The 21,595-nt window shown below is 51.4% G+C and overlaps 1 protein-coding gene across 2 annotated transcripts in view; it reads right to left on the reverse strand.

Annotated features, from left to right (window-relative positions):
- The window catches only part of KCNIP3 (potassium voltage-gated channel interacting protein 3), a 79,020-nt gene that overhangs the window by 6,515 nt on the left and 50,910 nt on the right, over window positions 1–21,595 (reverse strand). The window contains exons 1-4 of one of the 2 annotated variants that reach the window (XM_045884510.3): window positions 17,791–18,412; window positions 2,197–2,321; window positions 1,678–1,747; window positions 1,352–1,422 (exon numbers count right to left, since the gene is read on the reverse strand). In XM_045884510.3, coding sequence (XP_045740466.1) covers window positions 1,352–1,422; window positions 1,678–1,747; window positions 2,197–2,321; window positions 17,791–17,893 — 369 coding nt within the window. In that variant the 5' untranslated portion in view covers window positions 17,894–18,412. Of the gene's footprint in view, window positions 1–1,351; window positions 1,423–1,677; window positions 1,748–2,196; window positions 2,322–17,790; window positions 18,413–21,595 lie in introns of those variants that run through there. The other variant, XM_054509702.2, reaches the window with a different exon arrangement.

Raw genomic sequence — 21,595 nt, forward strand, 5'->3', positions numbered from 1 at the left:
TGGCAAAGAAGCCCGCAGAAGGCCCGGGACGGTGCCAGAGATGCCCGACCTTCTGAGCAGGCAGGCACCTAGCAGAGGAGCTTCGGCACCAGCGCCCCCAACTCAGCCATTGACAGAACCGCCACCTATCACCTTAAAGGCACCACCAGACCCCTCCCTCAGGGGAGTGACAGCAAAGACCACAGGAGGGTGACAGAGACCCTCCGGACACCCACCGTGCACCAGGACCCTGGTGAGCTGTCCCATCAGCTGATTTCTGAACAAGAGGAAGTCTCTCACAGAGCCCTGGTTGGGTCCCTCACATGATTCCTCCTCACCCTTTAGTCCTGGAAATCTTAGGTGCCCCCTCAAGGATACACAAGAGCCTGGTCACAGGGAGGACGATCAATTTTTCCTGTCAGCCTCTGTGGTGCTTGGGGTTTTACCGCGTGCAGGCATCACTGAAGACAGGACAGACGACGACACTGTGCTTCCATAGCACCAGCCCGAGCCTGCAGCCCGGGGCGGGCGGGGCCCCTGTGGTCACCGGGCAAGGCTGTGGCCTCGATGGCCTCCCCGCCCCCCGCTCTGCCCTGTGTCACCGTGCAGGCTGGCTGCGGCACACAAATCAACCGAGCGGCATTACCCACGGGTTATTATTACACCCCGGCGCGTCCGGGGCTTTCTGAGCCCGGCCGGCTTGTTCGTCCGCTTTCCTGTCAGCTGCCCTTGGCGCTGGAAGCCGAGCAGGGTGGTTATCGATCAGGCCAGGCTCTCAGCAAGGTTCTCCTCTCCAAAGAGGTTTCAGCTTTTCGCCTGCAGCTATTTTTAGGGGCCTGGGCTCCACAGACGGGGCCTCTCTCGAATGGTCCCGTGTGGCCAGCCGGCGTGGAGCCCACAGCTGGGCCAGCCCGCGGAGCCCAGGCACGGCCCACCTAGGGGGCAGGTGTCGGAGGCGGGCACCCCACGCTTCACTCGCCGCGCCCGCTCAGGCTAGGGATAAATTCTGGGGCTGGGTGCCTGAAATCCTGCCAGGAGCACAGACCCCTGGGTGAAGCCTTGCCCCCTTTTCAAATGCAATTTCACGTGGGGTTCCTACGGCCTCAGTGTACCTTAGCAGCCCTCTTGGCTTGGTGTGGCTGGAATGGAAGAAAAGGCTGAGTGAGAAGAGGGTGGCCACATGGCCACAGGCGCAGGGCCAGCCGAGCACAGTCCGCTCCTTCCCTGGAGGACACACTGGCCCATCTACACCCAGGATTGTGTCTGGGCCTCCGGAAGGCGCGAGAGAGACACCAGGGCAGGGAGACCCCCCCCCAGGGGGGGGGGGCTGCTACAGGGGCAGGGGATGTGGGAGGGGTCATCGGGGACCTACCTCAAAGCGGATGGCCCCATTCCCATCGGCGTCAAAGGCGTTGAAGAGGAAGTGTGCATAAGTGGTGGCATCTGGGGAGAGCAAGGGTGAGCGCTGGGGGGTGTTGGGGCTCCCAGCCCAGGCAGCGCCGCTGCGGGGTCCAGCTGCACCCAGAGCTGGAGTTCTCTGCCCTTCCAACAGGACAGAGGCAGCACCAGGCCTCTGGCAGGCAAAGGGTGGAGGCAAGGATCCCCTCCCCGTCAAAGTGACACCCACTGTTTGTAGAGCTGCCACAGTGGGGACGTGGGCATTTGGGGAAGAGCCAGGGGGCCTGGCCTCAGACTCACCTCCCTGAGGGAAGAATTGGGAGTAAATGAGTTTGAAGGTGTCTTCATCCACCAGGCCCGTGGGACACTCCTGCAGCAGGAAGTCACCCTTCAGTGACCACAGTCATCCCCAGCCCCACACCCCAACTCCACAGGGCCTGGCCTCTCTCCTCCCTCTGGGGATACTGCTGCCTGAGATACTGCTGGGCTCTACTGAGCCCCCGAGCTGGGGAAAGCCTGGCGGTGGGGCAGGGTGATGCAGGAGGGGTAAGTGGTAAGTCCCTCCATTCGCTCCTCCCTTGTGCCAGCATTGGGAACACATAGAAAGGATGGTGCCTTCAGAACACTGATTCTGCAACCTGACCAACCCCAGACAGCTCTCCCACAAAACATAAGACCCATAAAGGCCCCTGGGATATTTGCTATGCCATGGAGAAGTTTCTAGAAGGTCTCTCTGGGCCAGGGTCCCGCCTTCCTAGAGCCTGGGACAGGAGGGCTAGGTTGGTCAGGGCCTCTCCCAGAGGGATGGGTAGCACTCACGTTCTTGAAGCCCCTGTAGAGGGACTGTAGCTCCTTCTTGGTGAACTTGGTCTGTGCCTGCAGCTGGTCCAGTCCCTCCGGCTGGTGGCGCACTGTGGACAGCTCCAGCTCACTGTCGCTGCTATCTGGAAGGGGACACAGACCCAGGGAGGGTGGAACAAGTGCCCCTGTTTCTTCTCTTGCTCCAATGTGGGAACCAGGCCATGGACTAAAGTAGGGGTGGAGGGACTCTCCTTACATGACTACCATGTATGGCCCCACAGGCTGTGCACTGCACAAATGGAATGGCTGTGGTGGAATGACACATACTCAGGAGTTGTGCCTCATGGATGCTCTGCTGCTTTGCTCCTCACACAGAGTAGGCCCCCTCCACTTGCCTCATCTAGAGTGTGTCACCTTCTCAGCCACATGTGGGATGGGGGCTGGGAGCTGGTCTTATCCTAAAGAGGCACTGAACAAAGGGAGGTGGGAGGAAAAAAGACAGCAAGACAAACTCACAGGACCTCAGCCTTTGAGATCCAATTCCCGGATCACCTCCTCCATGCTGCCCTCCCTGATTTCCCCCAGGAATGTGGCGGTTGCCACTCTTGGCCTATCCAGCCTAACATGTTGCTGCTTGGCTGCATTTGGTGTGAGGGTGTCAGTCACATTTGGGTAGGAGGTCAGACCACAAGGGCCCATAGGACAGGGACCAAACCTTTCTTTTAATAATAACACATTCAATAATAATAATATTTTAATAATACTTTAATAATAAACACATCCTTTAATAATAACACATCCATGGTTAATTAACCACGTTAATTAACCATGGTTATCTTTGCTGGGGGGAAGTCAATTTCAGGTGATCTTTACTTTTTTTTTTATGATTTTTTTTTTTTTACATTTTTCTGATTTCTTTTTTTTTTTTTTAGATTTTATTTATTTATTTGACAGAGAGAGATATAGCGAGAGAGGGAACACAAGCAGGGGGAGTGGGAGAGGGAGAAGCAGGCTTCCCGCGGAGCAGGGAGCCCGATGCAGGGCTTGATCCCAGGACCCTGGGATCATGACCTGAGCCAAAGGCAGACGCTTAACGACTGAGCCACCCAGGCGCCCCAACATTTTTCTAATTTCTTTTGGAACGGCGTGCATCACTTCTACAACACATCAAGCTATAGACAAAACAGCACTGAGTGCCTTGCTCAACAGCAGGCTCAAAGAATTACAGAACTCCCCACTGAAATGGGGAGCACAACCCCCCTGCACTGTCACGGCCCCTGGCCTCCCGCAAAACAGTAAGCGCATGATTATCTCACAGCTGCTCGCTCGCTCCCACTGCAGGGTGAGTGCTGTGAGCCGCCCTGCGCTGCCCACCCTGTGCCCACAGAGCTGAGCGCAGTGCCAGACGTACAGCACTGTGAACCGGAGTACACTGAGCCCTGTGCTGGGCTGCCCCACACCCGGGCCTCGCCCACGAGTCCTGCTGGCTCTCGCTCAGGCCCACCGTGCCCTGCAAAGTGCCCAGCAATCAGGCTCTGTTGCCTTGGTCCCGCACGCTCCTGAACTCCAAGACAGCTCTTTCATACCTTCCTTCTCTTTAAATTCCCAGTGCCTCCTCCCCCATCCTTTGTCAGGTTGCTTCCTACATCATTGAGAAAACAGAAGTCACAGAAGAAAATTTCTCCAAGCTCCCACCCCCACATCTACCCATCTACCTGTATTGGCCCAAACATTTGCTTTCCCTTCTTCTCTGGGAACGAACTGTCCCGATTCTTGGCCGAGGCAAACCCCTCCACCTGTACAGTGGGTTCCAGCCCCACTGTCTCAGGCATGGGACAGCAGCAAGCCTCCCCACTCTTTCCTCATCATCTTTTTGCTCTCCCTTCTGGATCATTCCCATCACCATGTGGACGTACTGTTAAATCTGGCAATCCTTAGTCAAATTAAGTATAGGCAAACCTTGCAAGCCAGCCACTCTACTCTGCGTAAACATCCCAAATGGAATCTTAGCCAGCTAAGGGGACTCTACAAGGATGTTCATGGCAATAGTATTTTTGATGGGGGAGTTGGAGGCATCCAGGGCTGAATCACAAGCAGGATGGGCGGGCACAACATGGAGGTGCACACCAGGGAGAACCGTGCAATGGATTAAAAGGACACACAGCAGCATAAATGGATGTTAAAAATTGGTTGCTTACTTCAACTAAGAGGCAGATGTTTCAGAGTGGATGAAAAAGCAAGACCCAACTATATGCCACTTACAAAAAGGACTCTTAAATCACAGCAACAGACGTAAATTAAAAGAGTGGAATGAATAAAAAGCCTGGTGTGGCTACATTAATAGTAGAAAAAGTAGACCTCAAGACAAAGGGTACAACTAGAGACAAAGAGGAACATTTTAGAATGATACAAGGATTAATTCATCAAGAAGACAGAGCAATATGAAATATATACATATATCTAATAGCAACTTTAAAATACCTGAAGCAAAAAAATTCAAAACTAAAGGGAGAAACAGATAAACCACAGTTACAGCTGAAGATCTTAACACGCTTTTCCAGTAAATGGTACAAGTAAAGCTACAAAAGACTTGAAAAATACTATCAACCAATTTGATCAAATTAATATTTATAGAGCCCTATGCCTAACAACTATAGAATACACATTCTTTTCAGGAGCACATCCTATGGTTCCCAGCATATACCAGATGCTGGAATATAAAGCAAAACTCTGACCACAATGGTATTAGATCAAAATCCCAAAAAACAAGATAGGTAAAAAATCCCCAATGCTTGGAAATTAAACAACATACTTCTAATATACCCATAAGTCAGAAAGGAAAATCACGAGGAGAGTCTTGACATATTTTGCATTGAATGATAACAAAAATACAGCATACCAAAATTTTCTGGATGCAGGTAAAACTGCATTTAGAGGGAAATTTATAGCTTTAAGTTACTTTACTAGAAAGGAAGATGGGTATAAAGTCAATGATATAAACTTCTAGATCTAAGCTTTTCAGAATCCAGAAAAAGAGCAAATTAAGTTCCAAGTTATTAGGAGAAAGGAGATAATAAAAATAAGAGTGAAAATCAGTGAGAAAGAAAACAGACCAACATAGAGGAAAAACCAATAAAGTTATTAAGAAACCCAATAAGCGAGCCATAGGCGAGGAACACGTATGTGCGGTACATATATCCGTGGTACATGAGCCTTATATCTTATACAAAAATTAACCCAAAATGGAGCATAGATTTAAACATAAGACATAAAACTATAAAACTTCTAGGAAAAAAAGACACAGGAGGAAATTTTTATGGCCTGGGTTTAAGCAAAGAGTTCTTAGACACAACACCAATATCATGATCCATAAAAGAAAAATTGTTAAGTTGTACTTTTTATTTTATTTTATTTTTTGGGTAAATTGTACTTTTTAATAACAATTAAAACTTCCACTCTGCGAGAGATAAAAGAGATAAAAAGGTAAACTACAGACTGGAAGAAAATATTTGCAAGTCATATATCTGACAAAGGATATCCAGATCATATGAAGAACTCCCAACACTCAACAGTAAGAAAACAACTCAAACTAATAAGTGGGCAAAAACTTGGTCAGATACTTCCCTAGAGGACATACAGGTGGCAAATAAAGCACGTAAAAGGTGTTTAACACCACTTGCAATTGTGGAAACACAACCTAAAACCACAAGGAAATGCTACTACACACCTCTTAGAATCACTTAACTAACAAATATTGACAATACCAAGGGCTAGTAAGGATATGGAGTAACTGGAACCATTACACTTTGCTGGTGGGAATGAAAATGGTACTGCCCATCTGGAAATCAGTTTGGCAGTTTCTTATAAACATACACTTACCATATGACCCAGAATTCCTACTCCTGGGTATTTACCCATATGAAATGAAACTACAGTTTCATTTGTATGAATGTATTATACATTCAAATATATACATTATACTATGTATTATATTACACAATAACATTTATGCAAATGTTCAGAGCAACTTCATTTATGATCACCCAAAGCTGGAAATAACCCAAATGTCCTCAACCAGTGAATGGATAAACAGCGTGTGGTGCATTCCACAGTGGAATATCACTCGGCAATAAAAGTGACCGAACTATTGATACACACAGCAATGTGGATGGACCTCAAATGCACGAGCTAAGTGAACGAATCCAGACTATGCAGTGTATGACTCACTTAAATGACATTCTGGAAAAGATAAAATTGCAGAAATCATAGGGAAAGACAATCTATCAGTGGCTGCACGGGGCTGTGGCACATGGGACATGTTGATGACAGAAAAGGTAGCAGGAAAGAATTTTCTGTGTGATGGAATTGTTCTATACCTTGACTGTGGCAGTGCTTACATTACTATGCGTTTGTCAAAATTCATAGAACTGGATACCAAAAAAGGGGAACTCTACTGTATGTAGATTAGAAACAAATGAAATAGAAACTAGAATAATTGCCTATAGGAGTAGAAGGAAATGGGGGGGATAAAAGGGAAACAATAAACAAAATAAGAGAGGGGTTTAAAAGGGTCAAGACTGATAATGTCTCCTGAACTAAAGAAGATGAATAACTTAATCCTCTGCCCCTAAGAGTCGAAAAATAAAACAAAAATCCCAAAGCTGTTGCTATTTCTTCCTCAACCCTACTGTCCCCTCCAGCTATTTCTTTCTTTTCTTCTTTAACTCACTGTCTTTATTTCCTCTCCTATTCTCCCTTGAACTTAACTCCTATGGGGCATTGACCCCACCAGTGCACACAAACTGCTTTTCAAAGAATCACCAGTGATCACCATATTGCTAGTCCAGTGATCAATACCGTAATCCTGACTCCTAAGTCATAGAAGGGCCATATAAGAATGAAAATTACAGGGGCGCCTGGGTGGCTTAGTTGGTTAAGCGACTGCCTTCGGCTCAGGTCATGATCCTGGAGACCCAGGATTGAGTCCCGCATCGGGCTCCCTGCTCAGCAGGGAGTCTGCTTCTCCCTCTGACCCTTCCCCCTCTCATGCTCTCTCTATCTCATTCTCTCTCTCAAATAAATAAATAAAATCTTAAAAAAAAAAAAAAGAGTGAAAATTACAGTGACACCATGGATGGACCTTGAGGGCATTATGCTAAGTGAAATAAGTCAGGCATAGAAAGACAAATACTATATGACCTCACTTACATGTGGACTCTAAAAAAAGCCAAACTTACAGACACAGAGAGTGGACTGGTGGTTGCCATGGCAGGGGGTGGGGGAAATGAGGAGATGTTGGTCACAGGGTACAAACTTCCAGTTATAAAATGAGTAAGTTATGGGGGTCTATGTACAGCATGTTGACTTCAGTTAAGAATACTGTGTTGTATACTCGAAAGTTGCAAAGAGAATAGATCTTAAATGTTCTCACTCCTCCCCACACACACAAATGTAATTATGTGAGATGATAGATGCATTAATTAACCTTATTATAGTAGTCATTTCATACATTTATATAATTTTTTTTGGTTTTGGGGTTTTTAAAAAAAGATTTAATTAATTAATTAATTGAGAGAGAGAGTGAGCAAGCCGGAGGGCGGGGGGGGGGGGGTGGAAACAGAGGGAGAGAATCCCAAGCAGATTGCGCGACGAGCGCAGAGCCCCATGTGGGGCTTAATCCCACAACCTGAGATCACAACCTGAGCTGAAATCAAGAGTTGTACGCTCAACGAACTGAGCTACCCACGTGCCCCTCTACAATGTTATATGTCAATTATATCTCAGTAAAGCTGGAAGAGCAAACAAAAAGAAAATTACATGCCCATTTCACTTTTGAATGTAGATATAACCTTAAACAAAATGTTAGCTAACTGAATCCAACTGTACTAAAAAAACATACACCATGATCAAGGTTTTATCTGTAATATGGAGGGAAAAATCATATGAAAACTTTAATAAAGAAAAGGCATTTGATAAACATCCACATCTATTTATAATTAAAAAAACAAAAACCTTAAGCAAACTAGGATTGAAGGGAACTTTCTTAACTTGATGTAGCTTATATTTGCAAGTTACATATTTATTTACAGAAAATATTAGACTGAATGGCAAAGGCTCAGACACATTCCTGTTAAGATTTGGGACAAGCCAAGGTTGGCCACGATCATCCCTAATAGACATCCTGCCAATGCTCTAAGGAAATTTCAAGAAAGAAAGAAATAATATAGGAATTGGGAAGTAAAGGATAAAACTAACATTACTTGTAGATGTTTGGTCGCTACAGGGACCAAAAGAATCAATATACATGACAGTTTAGTAAGGTTGCCTGATATAAGATTAATTTACAAAAATCAATAGCAATTTTCTATACAGTAATAACCACCTAGAAATATAATTAAAAATATAACATTCATGATAGCAATAAAAACTCAAAACTATCTAAGTATTAACCAAAATTCAAAGGACTTCTCTAAAGAAAGGTAATCTGAATAAATGAGACATTCCATCTTAGGACCACATAATATAAAGATGTCATCTCTCCCCAAAGTAATCTGTAAATTCAATACAATCCCAATTAAAAATCCAGTTGGACTTTTTGAGGACCTTGATAAAATCACTCTGAAATGCATATGGAGGAACAAAAATCCATAAAAATCTAGAAAGGAAGAGTATAGAGGGGATTTTTCCCAAAATACAAATACATTTTCACAGTCACTGTAATAAAAGTTGTGTGGTTGGTACAAGAACAGAAAAACACACCAAAAAAATGACCAGAGAGCTCAAAAAGGGACCGAGGTATAGCAGGAACATCACAGAAGATTTGTGCGAGGGTCAGATTGTTTAGTAGGTGGTTTTAGGAAAACTGGCTCAGCATGGAAAACTGGCTCAGCACAGAAATCTGGATCCCTTTCTTACACCATGTAAAAGTTGGCTCCAGATGAAGCAAAGACCCAAACGTGAAAGGTAAGCTATAGAGTTAAAAGGTAAAAGAATCCCTTGCTAACCTAAGGGTGAGGAAAGATTTCTTAAAACTTCAAAAGTTCAAACCATAAAGAAAAAAAAAATGGATGAATTTGATTACATCACAATTAAAGATTTTTGTTCAAAAAAAGGGCACCATGGCCAGTTCGAGACACTCAGCAGAATGGGAGAAGACAGTGTATAAAATGGTCGAAAGAAGAATAGTTAGAATAATCATAAAAAAAAAACTGGAAAGATGAATAAATATGGAAAAGATGGCTCAACCATATTAATAAACAGGAAGATGCAAATTACATTGAGAACACAGCAGCTAGATTGGCAGGAAATAATAAAATGAAATGAGGTTGGGGCGCCTGGGTGGCTCAGTCGGTTAAGCTTCTGCCTTCAGCTCAGGTCATGATCCCGGGGTCCTGGGATCGAGCCCTACATCGGGCTCCCTGATCAGTGGGGAGCCTGCTTCTCCCTCTCCCTCTGCCTGCCTCTCTGCCTACTTGTGCTCTCTCTCTCTCTCTCTGTCGAGTAAGTAAATAAAATCTTTAAAAAAAGGTTTTATTTATTTACTCGACAGAGAGAGACACAGCAAGAGCGGGAACACAAGCAGGGGGAGCGGAAGAGGGAGAAGCAGGCCTCCCGCGGAGCAGGGAACCCGATGCGGGGCTCCATCCCAGGACCCTGGGATCATGACCTGAGCCGAAGGCAGACGCTTAATGACTGAGCCACCCTAAATAAATAAAATCTTGAAAAAAAAGAAATAAGGTTGACCAACGTTAAGCGCTGGCTAAGGAGGGAAGGGAGGTCAACAGTAATTTTTAAGCATGCCAGAGAGTGTGTATGCTGGTACAAACATGCACTGTGGGGAAGTATTTGCATTTTCATGCTAATGCTACACACATTTGCATACCCTAGGGCCTGGTAACCCTACCCTAGGAACTGGGTGCTAGAGAAAAATGCCCAGGAGACATGCAGGAGAGCAGACACCCCAACTCTCTACAATTACAATAGCTTGAAGCAACCACATGCCTGCCCACGGACAACAGAGCAAATAAACAGCTTGTGGGCCATCCACTGCATGAAATGTCCTACAGCAGTGAATGAACCATACTACATATTTGTTACAAAATTCAAAACCAAGAATAACCAAACAATTTGTAGGGATATGTAAGAAATAAAATTATAAATAAGAACAAAAATCCAGGAATGACAAGTGCAAATCTGGCTGGTGGTAACCTCTGTGGGGTGGGAGAGGAGAAACTCAGAGACAGGCAGGCTGGGGATGTTCTAGTTCTGGGGGTGGGAAGGATAGGTTCATTGGTGTTTATTATTCTTTTTAATGCACACATCAAATATATATTTGAATTTGCTAGAGGTTAATCAAAATGTTTAAAAGTAATTAGAGGGGTGCCTGGGTGGCTCAGTTGGTTGAGCATCAGCCTCTTGATTTAGGCTCAGGTTGCGATCTCAGGATCCTAAGATGTGGGGCTCTGAGCTTAGCATGGAGTCTGCCGAGGTTCTCTCCCTCTGCCCCTACCTCTGCTCGAGCTCGCTCCCTCTCTCTCTCTCAAAATATATAAAGTTTTTTAAATAAAAAAATAAAATATTTTTTAAAAAAGGTAATTAGAGTACCCAGAGCAAGAGAAAATGAGAGCGAGAACACATGTCTGGTCTGGACAAAGTAGGACACTTGGAAGAAAGGAAAAGGACAGCAATCCCAAAAGAAATGGCCAAAGGATATACATGGGCAAGTTAGAGGTGAGCAAACTGAAAAAGCTGATGGGTACACAAAGAGGTGTTCAAAATCATTAGTATGAAAAACGCACCTGAGAACAACAAGGCAAAATGTGACACGTATGTCTGAAAGCTACTTTAAAAGTCAAGACTCAGTTGGGGAATGTGGGCTACCTTCTCCCACGGCTCCAGACTCACTTGCCTACTTGCCATCTGCACTTGGATGTCTAGGTGGTTCTCAAATGGAGCATTTCCAAACTGAGCTCCTGATCTTCCTCCCAAAACCTGTTCCACCCACAGCTTTCCCCAGCTCCGGGGACGGCAACTCTGTCCTGTTGGGTGCTTAGGCCAAAACTCTGGGCGTAGACCTTCCTCCCAGCGCTCACTCCACAGGCATGGCCAGCCAGCTCTCTCAACTCCTGCCTCTGACCCTTTCTCCCACTTTCACTGTCCCCACCCTGGTCCAAGGCTCCAGCATCTCTCCTGGCCTGTTGCCCTGCTTCTGCCCTGGGTCCCGTAGGTCTAGTTTTCAAATAGTGCTAGAGGAAGCTGCTGGAAACAATATCCAGTGTGTTACTCTGTTCAACAACCTCCCCCAAGCTCTGAGTATAAAAATAACCAATAAGTAACCAATAAACACAGGCCACCGCCACCCTCACCTCTCCCTGGCCGGGCTCTGACCTCATCTCCCAGTCTCTCCCTTTGCTCCCTCTGCTTCAGCCATTCTGGCCCCCTTGTGCCCCGCAAGCACACTCCCTCTACAGGAAACTGCTTTTCCCTCGGAACTCACACCTCCTTCGTCTGCTCAAATGTCACCTCCTCAGAGGTGCCCCCCACCATTCCTATCTATCCCTCATCTCTGTTCTACTTTTCTCCATTTGGCTATGATTCCCTGCCAGATGCATATTTTTCTCTTTCCTGGTGCTACGGACTGAGTTGGGTCTCCCCAAAATTCATATGTTGAAGCCCTAAGCCAATGTGACTATTAGGAAATACAGCTTTGGAGGTAATTAAGGTAAGATGAGGTCCTAAGCGTGGGGCACTAATCCAGTAGGATGGGTGGCCTTGTAAGAAGAGGAAGAGGGATCTCACCCCCTCTCCTCCACCCCCACCCCCACTTTCACCCCCTCTACACACATATGCACAAAGCAAAGATCATGGAACTGTCTCAGGAGCAGGGGACCTGGCTTCTTCATCTCGACTCCCACAGCGTCCGGCCCAATCCCGGGCACCCCATGTGCTCTCAGGGGACACTGGAGACCTCTCCTGGCTCCTCCCCAAGGGAAATCCAAGGTTCATCCCTCTAGTTTGTTTCAGGGGAGATGCAGCCAGATCTCTTAGGACTCCCGGAGGCGTCACAGCACCTTCTGCAATTACAAGGACGACTGGCAATTAATGGATCTAAATAGCCATTTGCTCCAGCTTCCCTCCACACCCTGAGGAGCCGCGCTCTGCCAGACTGGGAAGTCAGCCTGCTTCTGCGGTCTCCCTGGGCTCAGCCCTTCTCCTGACCCTCCAGACGCTTGTCCTGGACACTACTCACCGCCCCCCCCCCCCCCCCCCACTGATAACCAGGGACTCAGCAACAAAGATTTAACCTCTCCATCAAACAAAAATTTGGTTAAAGGAGTGAAAGCATGAGTCTTTTAAAAATTTGTTCTTAGGGGCACCTGGGTGGCTCAGTCATTAAGTGTCTGCCTTCAGCTTGGGTCATGGTCCCAGGGTCCTGGGATGAGGCCCCGCATCTGGCTCCCTGCTTGGCGGGAAGCCTGCTTCTCCCTCTCCCACCCCCCCACCCCCCGCTTGTGCTCGCTCTCTCGCTTTTTCTCTCTCTGTCAAATTAAAAAAAAAAAAACTTAAAAAAAAATTTGTTCTTCAAAAAAACTTCTGTTGCTGTTCTAAAGCCGAATGTCCCCGAGTTATACAGTAAGCTGACAAATCACCAACGGGGCTCTCCTCCCAGGGAGTAGAAGTTCCAGTCCGGGATCCTGATCCCGTGCCACACAGCGCCCTCTGTGCAGGACCCACCTGCAGGGGCTTGGAAAAGGTGGCTCCACATCTTTAATTCACTGAGCAAAGACGCACCAGGTCCTGGGTGAGGGGCATTTTTGGCCTACCTAGTGCCTGAGCCCAGTGGAGCTCCCTGGGCTGTCTCCACCTTTGCAAGGCTCCCCTGGAGGCAGCTGCAAAAGCTTCCCTTGCACCCCCTTGGCTCGCCAGCCAGCACCCATCTCCGTTCCCTTGCAGCAAAACTCTCCCACAGTGCTGGCCACACGGGCTGGCTCCAATCCTTCCTACCCCGCTGGCAGATCTCAGCCCTGACCGCCCCTGCTGGTCAGGGGACTCCTAGACCTGGAGGTCCCTCCAAGGAGCCCCAGGGACCACTGTGGGGCAAGACTCCCCTTCGAAGGCCAGCCATGCCTCTTCCGTCTGTCAGGGCTTCCAAGTAAGACTCTGTTCAAGATCCCGTGGCTGAGCGCTTTGAAACCACGAGACCTGCAACAGCTGAAGCCCTGACTTGGGGAGGGACCCCTCCCAAATCTTTGCCCAGATCTCCCATGTACAGCAGCATCAGGCCTCAGGCTCCAGACTACCTCCCTGTCCCGCAGAAGTCACCCACCCGGAGCCCCACCTCTCTCCTTCCCTTTCCCAGAGCCCAGCCCAGGAGCCTCCAGCCAGCCAGTCAGGAGGACCTTACGGAGCACACAAGGAAGGATGCCGATCATGATGAGGGGCCCGTCAAGTGCATCCTCCTCCCCTACTAACTTCTAATACACGGTTAGTGATGAGTGACACTGGGGGGGGCTAGGGCCCTTTTTGGCAAGAAATAACAAGCGCTCGCTCTGTGCTGGGCATTGCTTTATGAGTTTGCACCCAGCCACACACTTAGTCTTCACAGGGGCTCAATGAGGAAGACTTTGGATTGGGACCCAGGCAGCTGCCTCCCCTCTGGGTGTCTGACACCCATGCTGTAAGAGGCTGGGACGCATCTGTGGCTCCTTGGCCCTGCGGAGTTAGGGACGCATCCAGGACAGGTATGCCAGAGTTTGTACAAGTCCTGGCCCTGCCACTCCCTGGCTGGGTCACTCAGTTAAGTGACTTACCCTCCCCAAGCCTCAGCTTCCTCATCTCTAGGATGGGCCTGCTGTTGAGGACAAAATTATGATACACACAAAGAGGGGTGGGGCCACCTCAAAGAGGGAAGAGCGGTGGTGGTGGGTCGGGCCATGCCTACCTCCCTCTGGGCACTCCCCGTTCTCCCCTTCACACCCCTGTCTCTTCACCCACCTATATCCCCACTGTCACAATTCAGCCTCCCTGTCCCCACCCCAGCCAGACGGGTCCTCCCCTCAGAGGACATCTGCCCAGGGCTGTCCTAAAGGGAGGGCCAAGACACTGCATTACTTGTGCTCCTGCTGGCTTCACACTGCCTGGTATACAAAGGGTGCCCAATAAATGTGTGCTGGGGATGGCATAGAACTTACATTTACTCAACACCTCCTGTTTGCCAGGCAGCACTGGGCACACTCTGGGGCCCTAAGGGTATAGACACAAGTCCCTGACCCCCTCGGAAAGCCCCTATGGGGTGGGGATGGGGTCACAGAAAATATCAGAACAGCATCATCTACCACAACCCAAAGGGGCGGGGAGTCAGAGGGGTCAGGGAAAGTTCCCAGGGGAGATGGTGCTTCCAATCCAAAATCCCATTACAGATGAGGAAACAGAGCTCAGGTAAGAAAAGTGACTCGCCCAAGTTAATGACAGCATGTCAGTGACTAAGTCAGGCCTAAAAAGCAGCTGTCCTAGCCCCTGGCCACCTAGCCCCTAGTGCTCCTTCCAGAACAAGGCTTCTCAACCTTCCTACTGACATTTGGGCCTGATCCTTCCTTCTTGTGGGGGCTGTCCCGTTCACTGCTGGATGTTTGCCCTCTACCTGCAAGACACCAGTAACCCCCTCTCCCCAGCTGTGGCTGTCAAAAATGTCCCCAGACATTACTAAATGTCCACGGAAGAGCAAAACTGCCCTCCGTTGAGACCTACTCGTCTAGAATTTAGGAAATCCGACCTGAGCTAAGAGGCAGTGACCAAAGTCAAGCCTCGGGCCCAGATGTGGACAAAAAGGTCTGGTGTCAGGGCTTGCAAACAAGCACCAAGAATTACCCGCCCAGGGTCACTTTTTACTGCTGGGCCCCACCCTGTGAATCCCTTAGACTTGAGTTCTGCTTTTCACTTTTCCACGGTGCTTTAGTTCACCACACCCCTGTGAAATGGATAGGGGAAAATATGCTTTTATCCTCATTCTACAGATAAGGAAATTAAGGCTCAAGAATGTTAAATGCACCAAAGTCCCCTGGTAAGCTAGTGGCCAAACCCGGCTGGAATTCCCCGACAGAGTCACCCAATGGCAGAGACGGACAGGAGACCCAGGGCAGACAGAGGGCTTTTTATCATCTGCATCTACTTCTAGAAGGCTGCATCCCTAGAACCCAGATCCATTAGTTCCTGACAATCCCAGGGGCATCACAACTCTGGCAACTCACAGATGGGAACTACGGAGGCTCACAGAAGACAAGAGACACACAACTGCATGCACGCATGCTTGAGGGGAGCCAGGCACCAGCCCTCCTCCCTCAGTGCCCGCTCCCATCCAGGCTGGGGCTGCAAGGCATGGGCTCCTCACAACCCATCGGACAGTCCCGTAGACACTGCCTGGCCAATGGGCCTTCCAGGCTCTTAAAGGACACCACTCCCCATCATCATGCAACATCTGGAACTTAAAACTCCCTCCTTCTGATGTAGGAGGGGAGGCCTGTTTGAGTGAGAGAATGTTTTCAACCATGAATCAGTCCTGTTACTACGAGCAATCACTCCATTGCTAATTACCGGTGATGCCAACGGTTCACAAAGTTTGCACATTTATTATATGCCAAGAATGGTGCTAGAGCCTTAAAGCCCCAGTGACTAGTTACACGTCTGCCACAGCCCACTTTACAGGGAATGAAACTGAGGCTGAGAAAGGTTAAGGGAGCTTTACAGCCAGCACATATGGGTGACAGCAACCCCAGCTAAGACCTGGCCGACATTGAGGCTCTACATTCCTCCCACTGCATCAACACATCAGAACTCCAAAGGGGGCACAAGTGGGCAACCATACCAGGAAAGAGAAACTCATTAGGGCCTGACGTGGGTTTTATAGCAGGTTGAAGAAAGCATCTGTAGTCTTGTGCATACTAACCACTTTGTAAAGAAATCCCTTTTCCTTAGAAATTACAAAGACAAATTTCACAGGCCCAGACCTGTGAGGGGGTCGGGCTCAGTTCAGAAGGTTTTGCAGCACCAAGTGGAATGAGACCACTGGTGCTCCTGGCCCCTTGGTGGCCCAGGAGGGTCCAGGAAACGGGGAAGATCAATGTAGGGGCCGTGGCTTGCCTGAGCACCAACCACCCCCCAAACCCACCATAGACTCCAGACGGCAAAGGACAGGTATGTGGGACAGACAAGTGCCCTACAGGAGCCATAGGTCCTCAGGGGCACAGCGGTGAGGATGCTTTCCCCTACCTCATCCCAAGCAAATGCATTTCCCACTAAATCCCCAGTCATAGATTCCCAGCTGGGGTCAGCAACCAGACAAGTGCAGGCTCAGCTTGGGCAATTTTCCTCTCCAAGTAAAATTTAAAGCTTAAGGCGGTACCTCTCAGAACCACCTAGATCACGTCTCTTCTCTCTGGGCCCCATGAACTCACCTAGAAAAGGTGTGATGGAGCCTGATGGCTTCTTAGGGGCACACAGCCATGAAAGAGTGGGGCGGGGCCAGCTAAAGAGTCAGCTCTAGGTTCTGAAGGCAAAATGGAGGAAGGGCCTTGCTTCCAGGCCCTGTGCCCCTTCCTGTCGTCAGTAGCCCTTGGCAGGGGTTTGGGGGCACATCCTCAGGCTGGAGGGGCTGCCAGGCAGTTCAGAGGCAAGGACAAGTCCTTCCCTCCTAGCCTGCCTGGACTCTGGGTTTCAGTCCCAGGAGTTGGAGCCTGGCAAGGTCAGCAGAGTGCTGAGGCAGGCAGGATGCCCATCCTCCCCTGAGAGGACAGCAGGGGAGCAGGGGTAACATGAACAGGACAGGCTGGCCCCTTCCCCACAGTACAGAGGTATGGGGCTGCAAATGCCTCTTTGGAACTGGGGGGAGGGGAAGTTACAGCCCTGGTAGGTCAAGATCCCCTTAGAATGGGTGTGCCCTCGAGGGGCTCCTCCTCCTAACCTGCCCGGAAGTCTCAGGGATGTATAGAAGGTTGGGAAGCAGCTCCGAGGGCGCCTCTCAGGGGTCCCAGGGAGGCTGTCCACTGTCTGATTTAAGAGTAGGTCAGTCTCCTCAGTTAATATTTTACTGGGACAGCAATGTGGTGCCCGAGGATTTGGTTACTGATCCCGTGGGCCTGAGCCTTGTCTAGGGATGTTGGTCGAGGCAAAAGGGGCTGCCCTATGATGTGGCTGAGGTCTCTTATCACTTGCCACCATCAGGTACCCCAGGCTGAGGATCCTTCCAGTCATCTTCACCCTGAGCCACCTCCCGCCAACGAGAGGCCCGAGCCGGCTGTGCTCACCCGGGGCGGCTCGGACCGGCAGGCCTAGGATGGCTCAGTGTGTCACCAGGCATCTCGCTCACGCCCACCCCAAGCGCCGCAGCTCCATCCCCTCCGGGGCTCCTCGGAGCCCCAGGCCTCTCCGTCCTCTCAGTCCCAGGCCAGCCCTCAGGAGTCCGGAGGGGGCGGCGGCTTCAGGCGGCCAGTGCCGCTGAGCGCTGTGCGCCCGAGGGCCGCACTCGCTGGGCCCGCGGACCCGCGCCCCGGAGCGCGACCGCTGCTCCCTCCCCACACACTGCTGGCCCCGGCGGAGCGGCGGATGGCCACGCGTTACCTTCCATGGACATGGGCTCCAGGATGCCGAACTGCTTGAGGACGGCGATGAACAGCAGCACCACCACGGCCATGGCGCACAGCTCCATGCCCTGGATGCCCATGGCGACCCGAGCTGCCCGGGGCCGGGGCGTGCCCCTCGCCCGCGCGTGCCTCGGGAGGCGCCGGGGCCCGTGCAGCCCGCCCGGCCTCTTGGGGAGGCCGCGGCTCACATCCCCCGGCAGGCGGGGCTGCGGGTGTCGACGGGGCCCGGGCCCCGCGGAGGGCTGCGGCGGCGAACTGGGCAGGCCCTGAGGTTAGACGCGGCGCGGCGGCAGAGCCCGAGCGCAACTTTCCGAGTCAGCCGGCAAACTTCGAGGCGCGGCGGCGGCGGCGGCGGCGCGGAGCGCAGCTCAGGCGGCCGGCGCGGGCCAGAGACGCCTCCATGGCGGGCGCGGGCGCCTCGCCTCTTTCGCCCCCTCTCCAGCCCCGCGGGCGCGGGGGCGCGGGGGCACGGGGGCGCGGCGGCGGCGGGGGTCCCGGGCGCTCCCGGCCGCCCCAGCCTCCATCGCGGCTCGCCGCGCGCTCATTGGCCTGGGCGCGGCGACCACCCGGGGAGGCGTCCCCTGCGGCCTGCCCCCACCCCCACCCCGGCGCGAGCCCGGGAAGGGGCGGAGGGAGGTGGCCCCGCCCCACGCGGCCCAGCCCCCGGACGGAGCCTGGCGCACAGCCACCGCCCCCCTGCCGGTCGCAGGGAGGCCGCGCGGTCGGCGGTTTCACCGAACTGCCGGTGCAAGGTGGGGGCTGAGTGGCTGGGCAAGGGGCCGGGGACCGGAGAGGAAGGGAGCCGCAGCATCGCTCTCTGTGAGGAGTCGGGGCTCCAGACTCCTGGCTGAGGGTTGCGGAGCCTGCCACTGCCGCTCACCGCCCCGCGGGCCAGCGCAGAGCCGGCCTTCGGGGGGATCGGGGAAGCCCTCTCGCCCCGGGGTATTTCCCACACCATCAGGTCTCCGCTCGCGACTGAACTTGGCCCTGGTCTGGCCCCCGCTGAAAATGAAAAAGTTGGTATCCAAAGTTATCCAGTTCCGGAAGCCCACGTGCGCTCCAGGCTTTTGGGGGGAGTGTGGGATTTAGCATTAGAGACTCTTGATTTTGCTGCGTGACCTTGGTCGAGTCACGGACATGCAGACTCCTCCTCCATACAGAGGGGCTGGTGCCCGCCTGCCTTTCTGGCTGTGGGAAAGAGCTGAACGGATGCCAAGTGCAACGCGAGGGCAGTGCACAGGAGCGCTAATTCGTTTGTGGATCGCTCTCTTCCTGCCTGGGGGCACTGGGTAGGAAAGGAAGGAGAAAGGAAGGGGAGGGGAGGGGAGGGGGCGTAGCAGGGCGGAGCCCAGGATCCTTCAAGTCCCCGAACTCCCGGACTTGAGGGCGGGAGCCGTGGCTCTCTGCTGCCCTCCCGCGGGCGTTGCGCTCTGCGGGTGAACTCGCCAGCCCCGGGCTTAGAGGGCCGGAAGCGCGCGGGCTGCTTCGAATGCCAAGTTCTTTAGTTCTCCTGCCGCCGTAGTGGAGGGGGAGATCCAGCCCCGCTCCACGCCTGTTTGGACCTAGCTTCCATGTATGAGCCTCTGCTACCCACTCGGTTATTCGCTCAACAAATACTGAACGTATACTGCGCCCCAGGCACAGAGCTCGGGGGTGCCCGGGTGGGGCGGGAAACAGCAGCTGGTGTGGACCAGGGCCCTTCTGGAGCTGGCATACAGGAGCCAAGCCTTTAGGTTTACTCTTAATCCCTAAGGGCTGCCCCAGTGGGCATTTCTCGTCCCCATTTTACAGTTAAGGAAACCCACCCGAGGGTGGACTGGGGCAAGGGCACAGATGCAGCCCAGGCCTCCTGGCTTCCAGAGCAGATGCTGGCCCAGCATACCGCACAGTTTCCAGTGGAAATGGATGGGAGGGAGGCTGCTGGGTTTCTTCCGGCCTGTGCAGTTCAGCCTCAGTATTTAACACACCTGGTTAAAAGTCTGAGTTATTGGAGATATTTTTAAAGAACTGTAAATGCACAGCTTTCAATTGCATTTAGTGGGCATGCGGTGAGTTTCCACTGACCAAGAGTTCTAAGCAGAGACGCTAATGATCGCCAGAGAACACAGCTCTGTTAGAGCACATGAGTTGCTAAAGTGTTAAGTCTAGAAAGGCTCAAGACGCTCCCGTACTCTAATTTACACACTATGTGCTGAGTAAAATCTAGCCTGTGTCCCAGCTAGTTGCCACCAATCCTCAATCAGTGGTCTCGTTAAGAGTACATTAACCTCTCTCAGCCTGTTTCCTAAAATGCGGATGACAAGCCAACCTCTCCAGGGGCTTGTAAAGGATCAGGTGAGACAAGGGCTGGCCTGTGTCACAGGCTCTGATGGCCCCTTATGATGTGTTCTTGGAGCTGGGTATGTTCAGGGTGCCAGATGTGAGATAGATGGGGGGACAGAGAACTGAGCAAGCAAAGGAAGCCATATGAAGGGTCCTCCTGAGGCTGGTCCACCCATGCTCTCCTGCCTCAGTTTCCCCTGGTGCTCCTGAGCATCTTCCCTGGGAAAGCTTCAATGACTGCTCATAAACACTGAGCTATAAATGAGACATCGATCCCCTGGCTCTGCGGCGTAAAATATTAACGATGCCTAAGTGGATACCAGGGATGAGAGCAGAATGTCCGCTCGGCATTAGCAGCCTGGGCCATGGGCCTAATGGATGGGAAGCTGACTCCCCCACTCGCTCACTAGCTTGGGGCTTGCCAGCTCTGGGGCCAACCAGGTCCACTGAGGCTGGGCTGATGGCCCCATCACACTCCCTGCTTCCATAGGACCTGGACAGGGAAGCTGGCAGACAAGCCCCTAGACTCTATACATCCTCCCCACACCCATGAAGTACCAGGCCAGGCCTTTCCCAGCTGCCTGTAGCTCCTCGGGCAGCTTCCAGCTGCCCCCTCCCTAACAGCTCCCAAGTGCCTCCTATGGTGGGGAGCATGCTGGCTGTTGACAGTGATCCCTGCCAGCTCCCTGCCTTGGGGGAGGGACACATACAGAGAAATCTCTGGTGCACAGAGTGCTGAGGACTGCCAAAGAAGTAGGGAAGGACGAGGGGCAAGGTGGGGGGAGCAGCTCGCTCTACCCCAAGTGATAGTAGAAGGCTGGGGAGCTCTGAGCCCTCACCTGGAAGACTTCAGGATGCCTGGGAGGCTCTGGGAGGCCCTGGTGTCCTGGTTTAGGAAATTTTTAGATCTCCAGCTGTTTTGGGCTGGTCTGGGGCACACCTCGAACCTAGCCTTGCATCCCACACCTGAGATCCTGGTCTTCCTATGCCTGGAATATTGATACTACTCCAGGTCTGCCTCCAGGAAGCCTCCCCAGATTATGCCAGCCCTGCATCAACCCCCTTCTCCTCAGAACCGCCATGGCCTCCGCTGCCTGGACCCCGCCGTTCTGCATCATGTTTTGGCTGTCTGCCCAGACATCTTCCATGTCACCCCATGCTTCTCCTCTCTCACCATAGCTGCGCTGTCAGCTCCTGTGGGTTGGGACCCTGTCCATTTGACCAGTATGAATTGGGTGCCCCAGCCCACTACTGACCACCTAGCTGCCTGAGGATTTCAAAAGGTCTTTTGACTTTTAAGGGAGGGACTGGGCCACACATATGCTGTTTGAGGGACCCATGCCCAGCAAAGAGCTGGGCAAGTTGTTCCTGTCTCAGTTCTCCTGGAGGGCAGGCCACCCTTGATTCTAGTGCATTCTACTGGGCAGAACAGTCATTATTCAATTTATTTCTCCTCATAT

The sequence above is a fragment of the Mirounga angustirostris genome, unplaced genomic scaffold (assembly GCF_029215605.1).
Source record: "Mirounga angustirostris isolate CCGP_5_RB_7025 unplaced genomic scaffold, mMirAng1.0.hap1 SCAF_10, whole genome shotgun sequence".
Taxonomy (NCBI): domain Eukaryota; kingdom Metazoa; phylum Chordata; class Mammalia; order Carnivora; family Phocidae; genus Mirounga; species Mirounga angustirostris.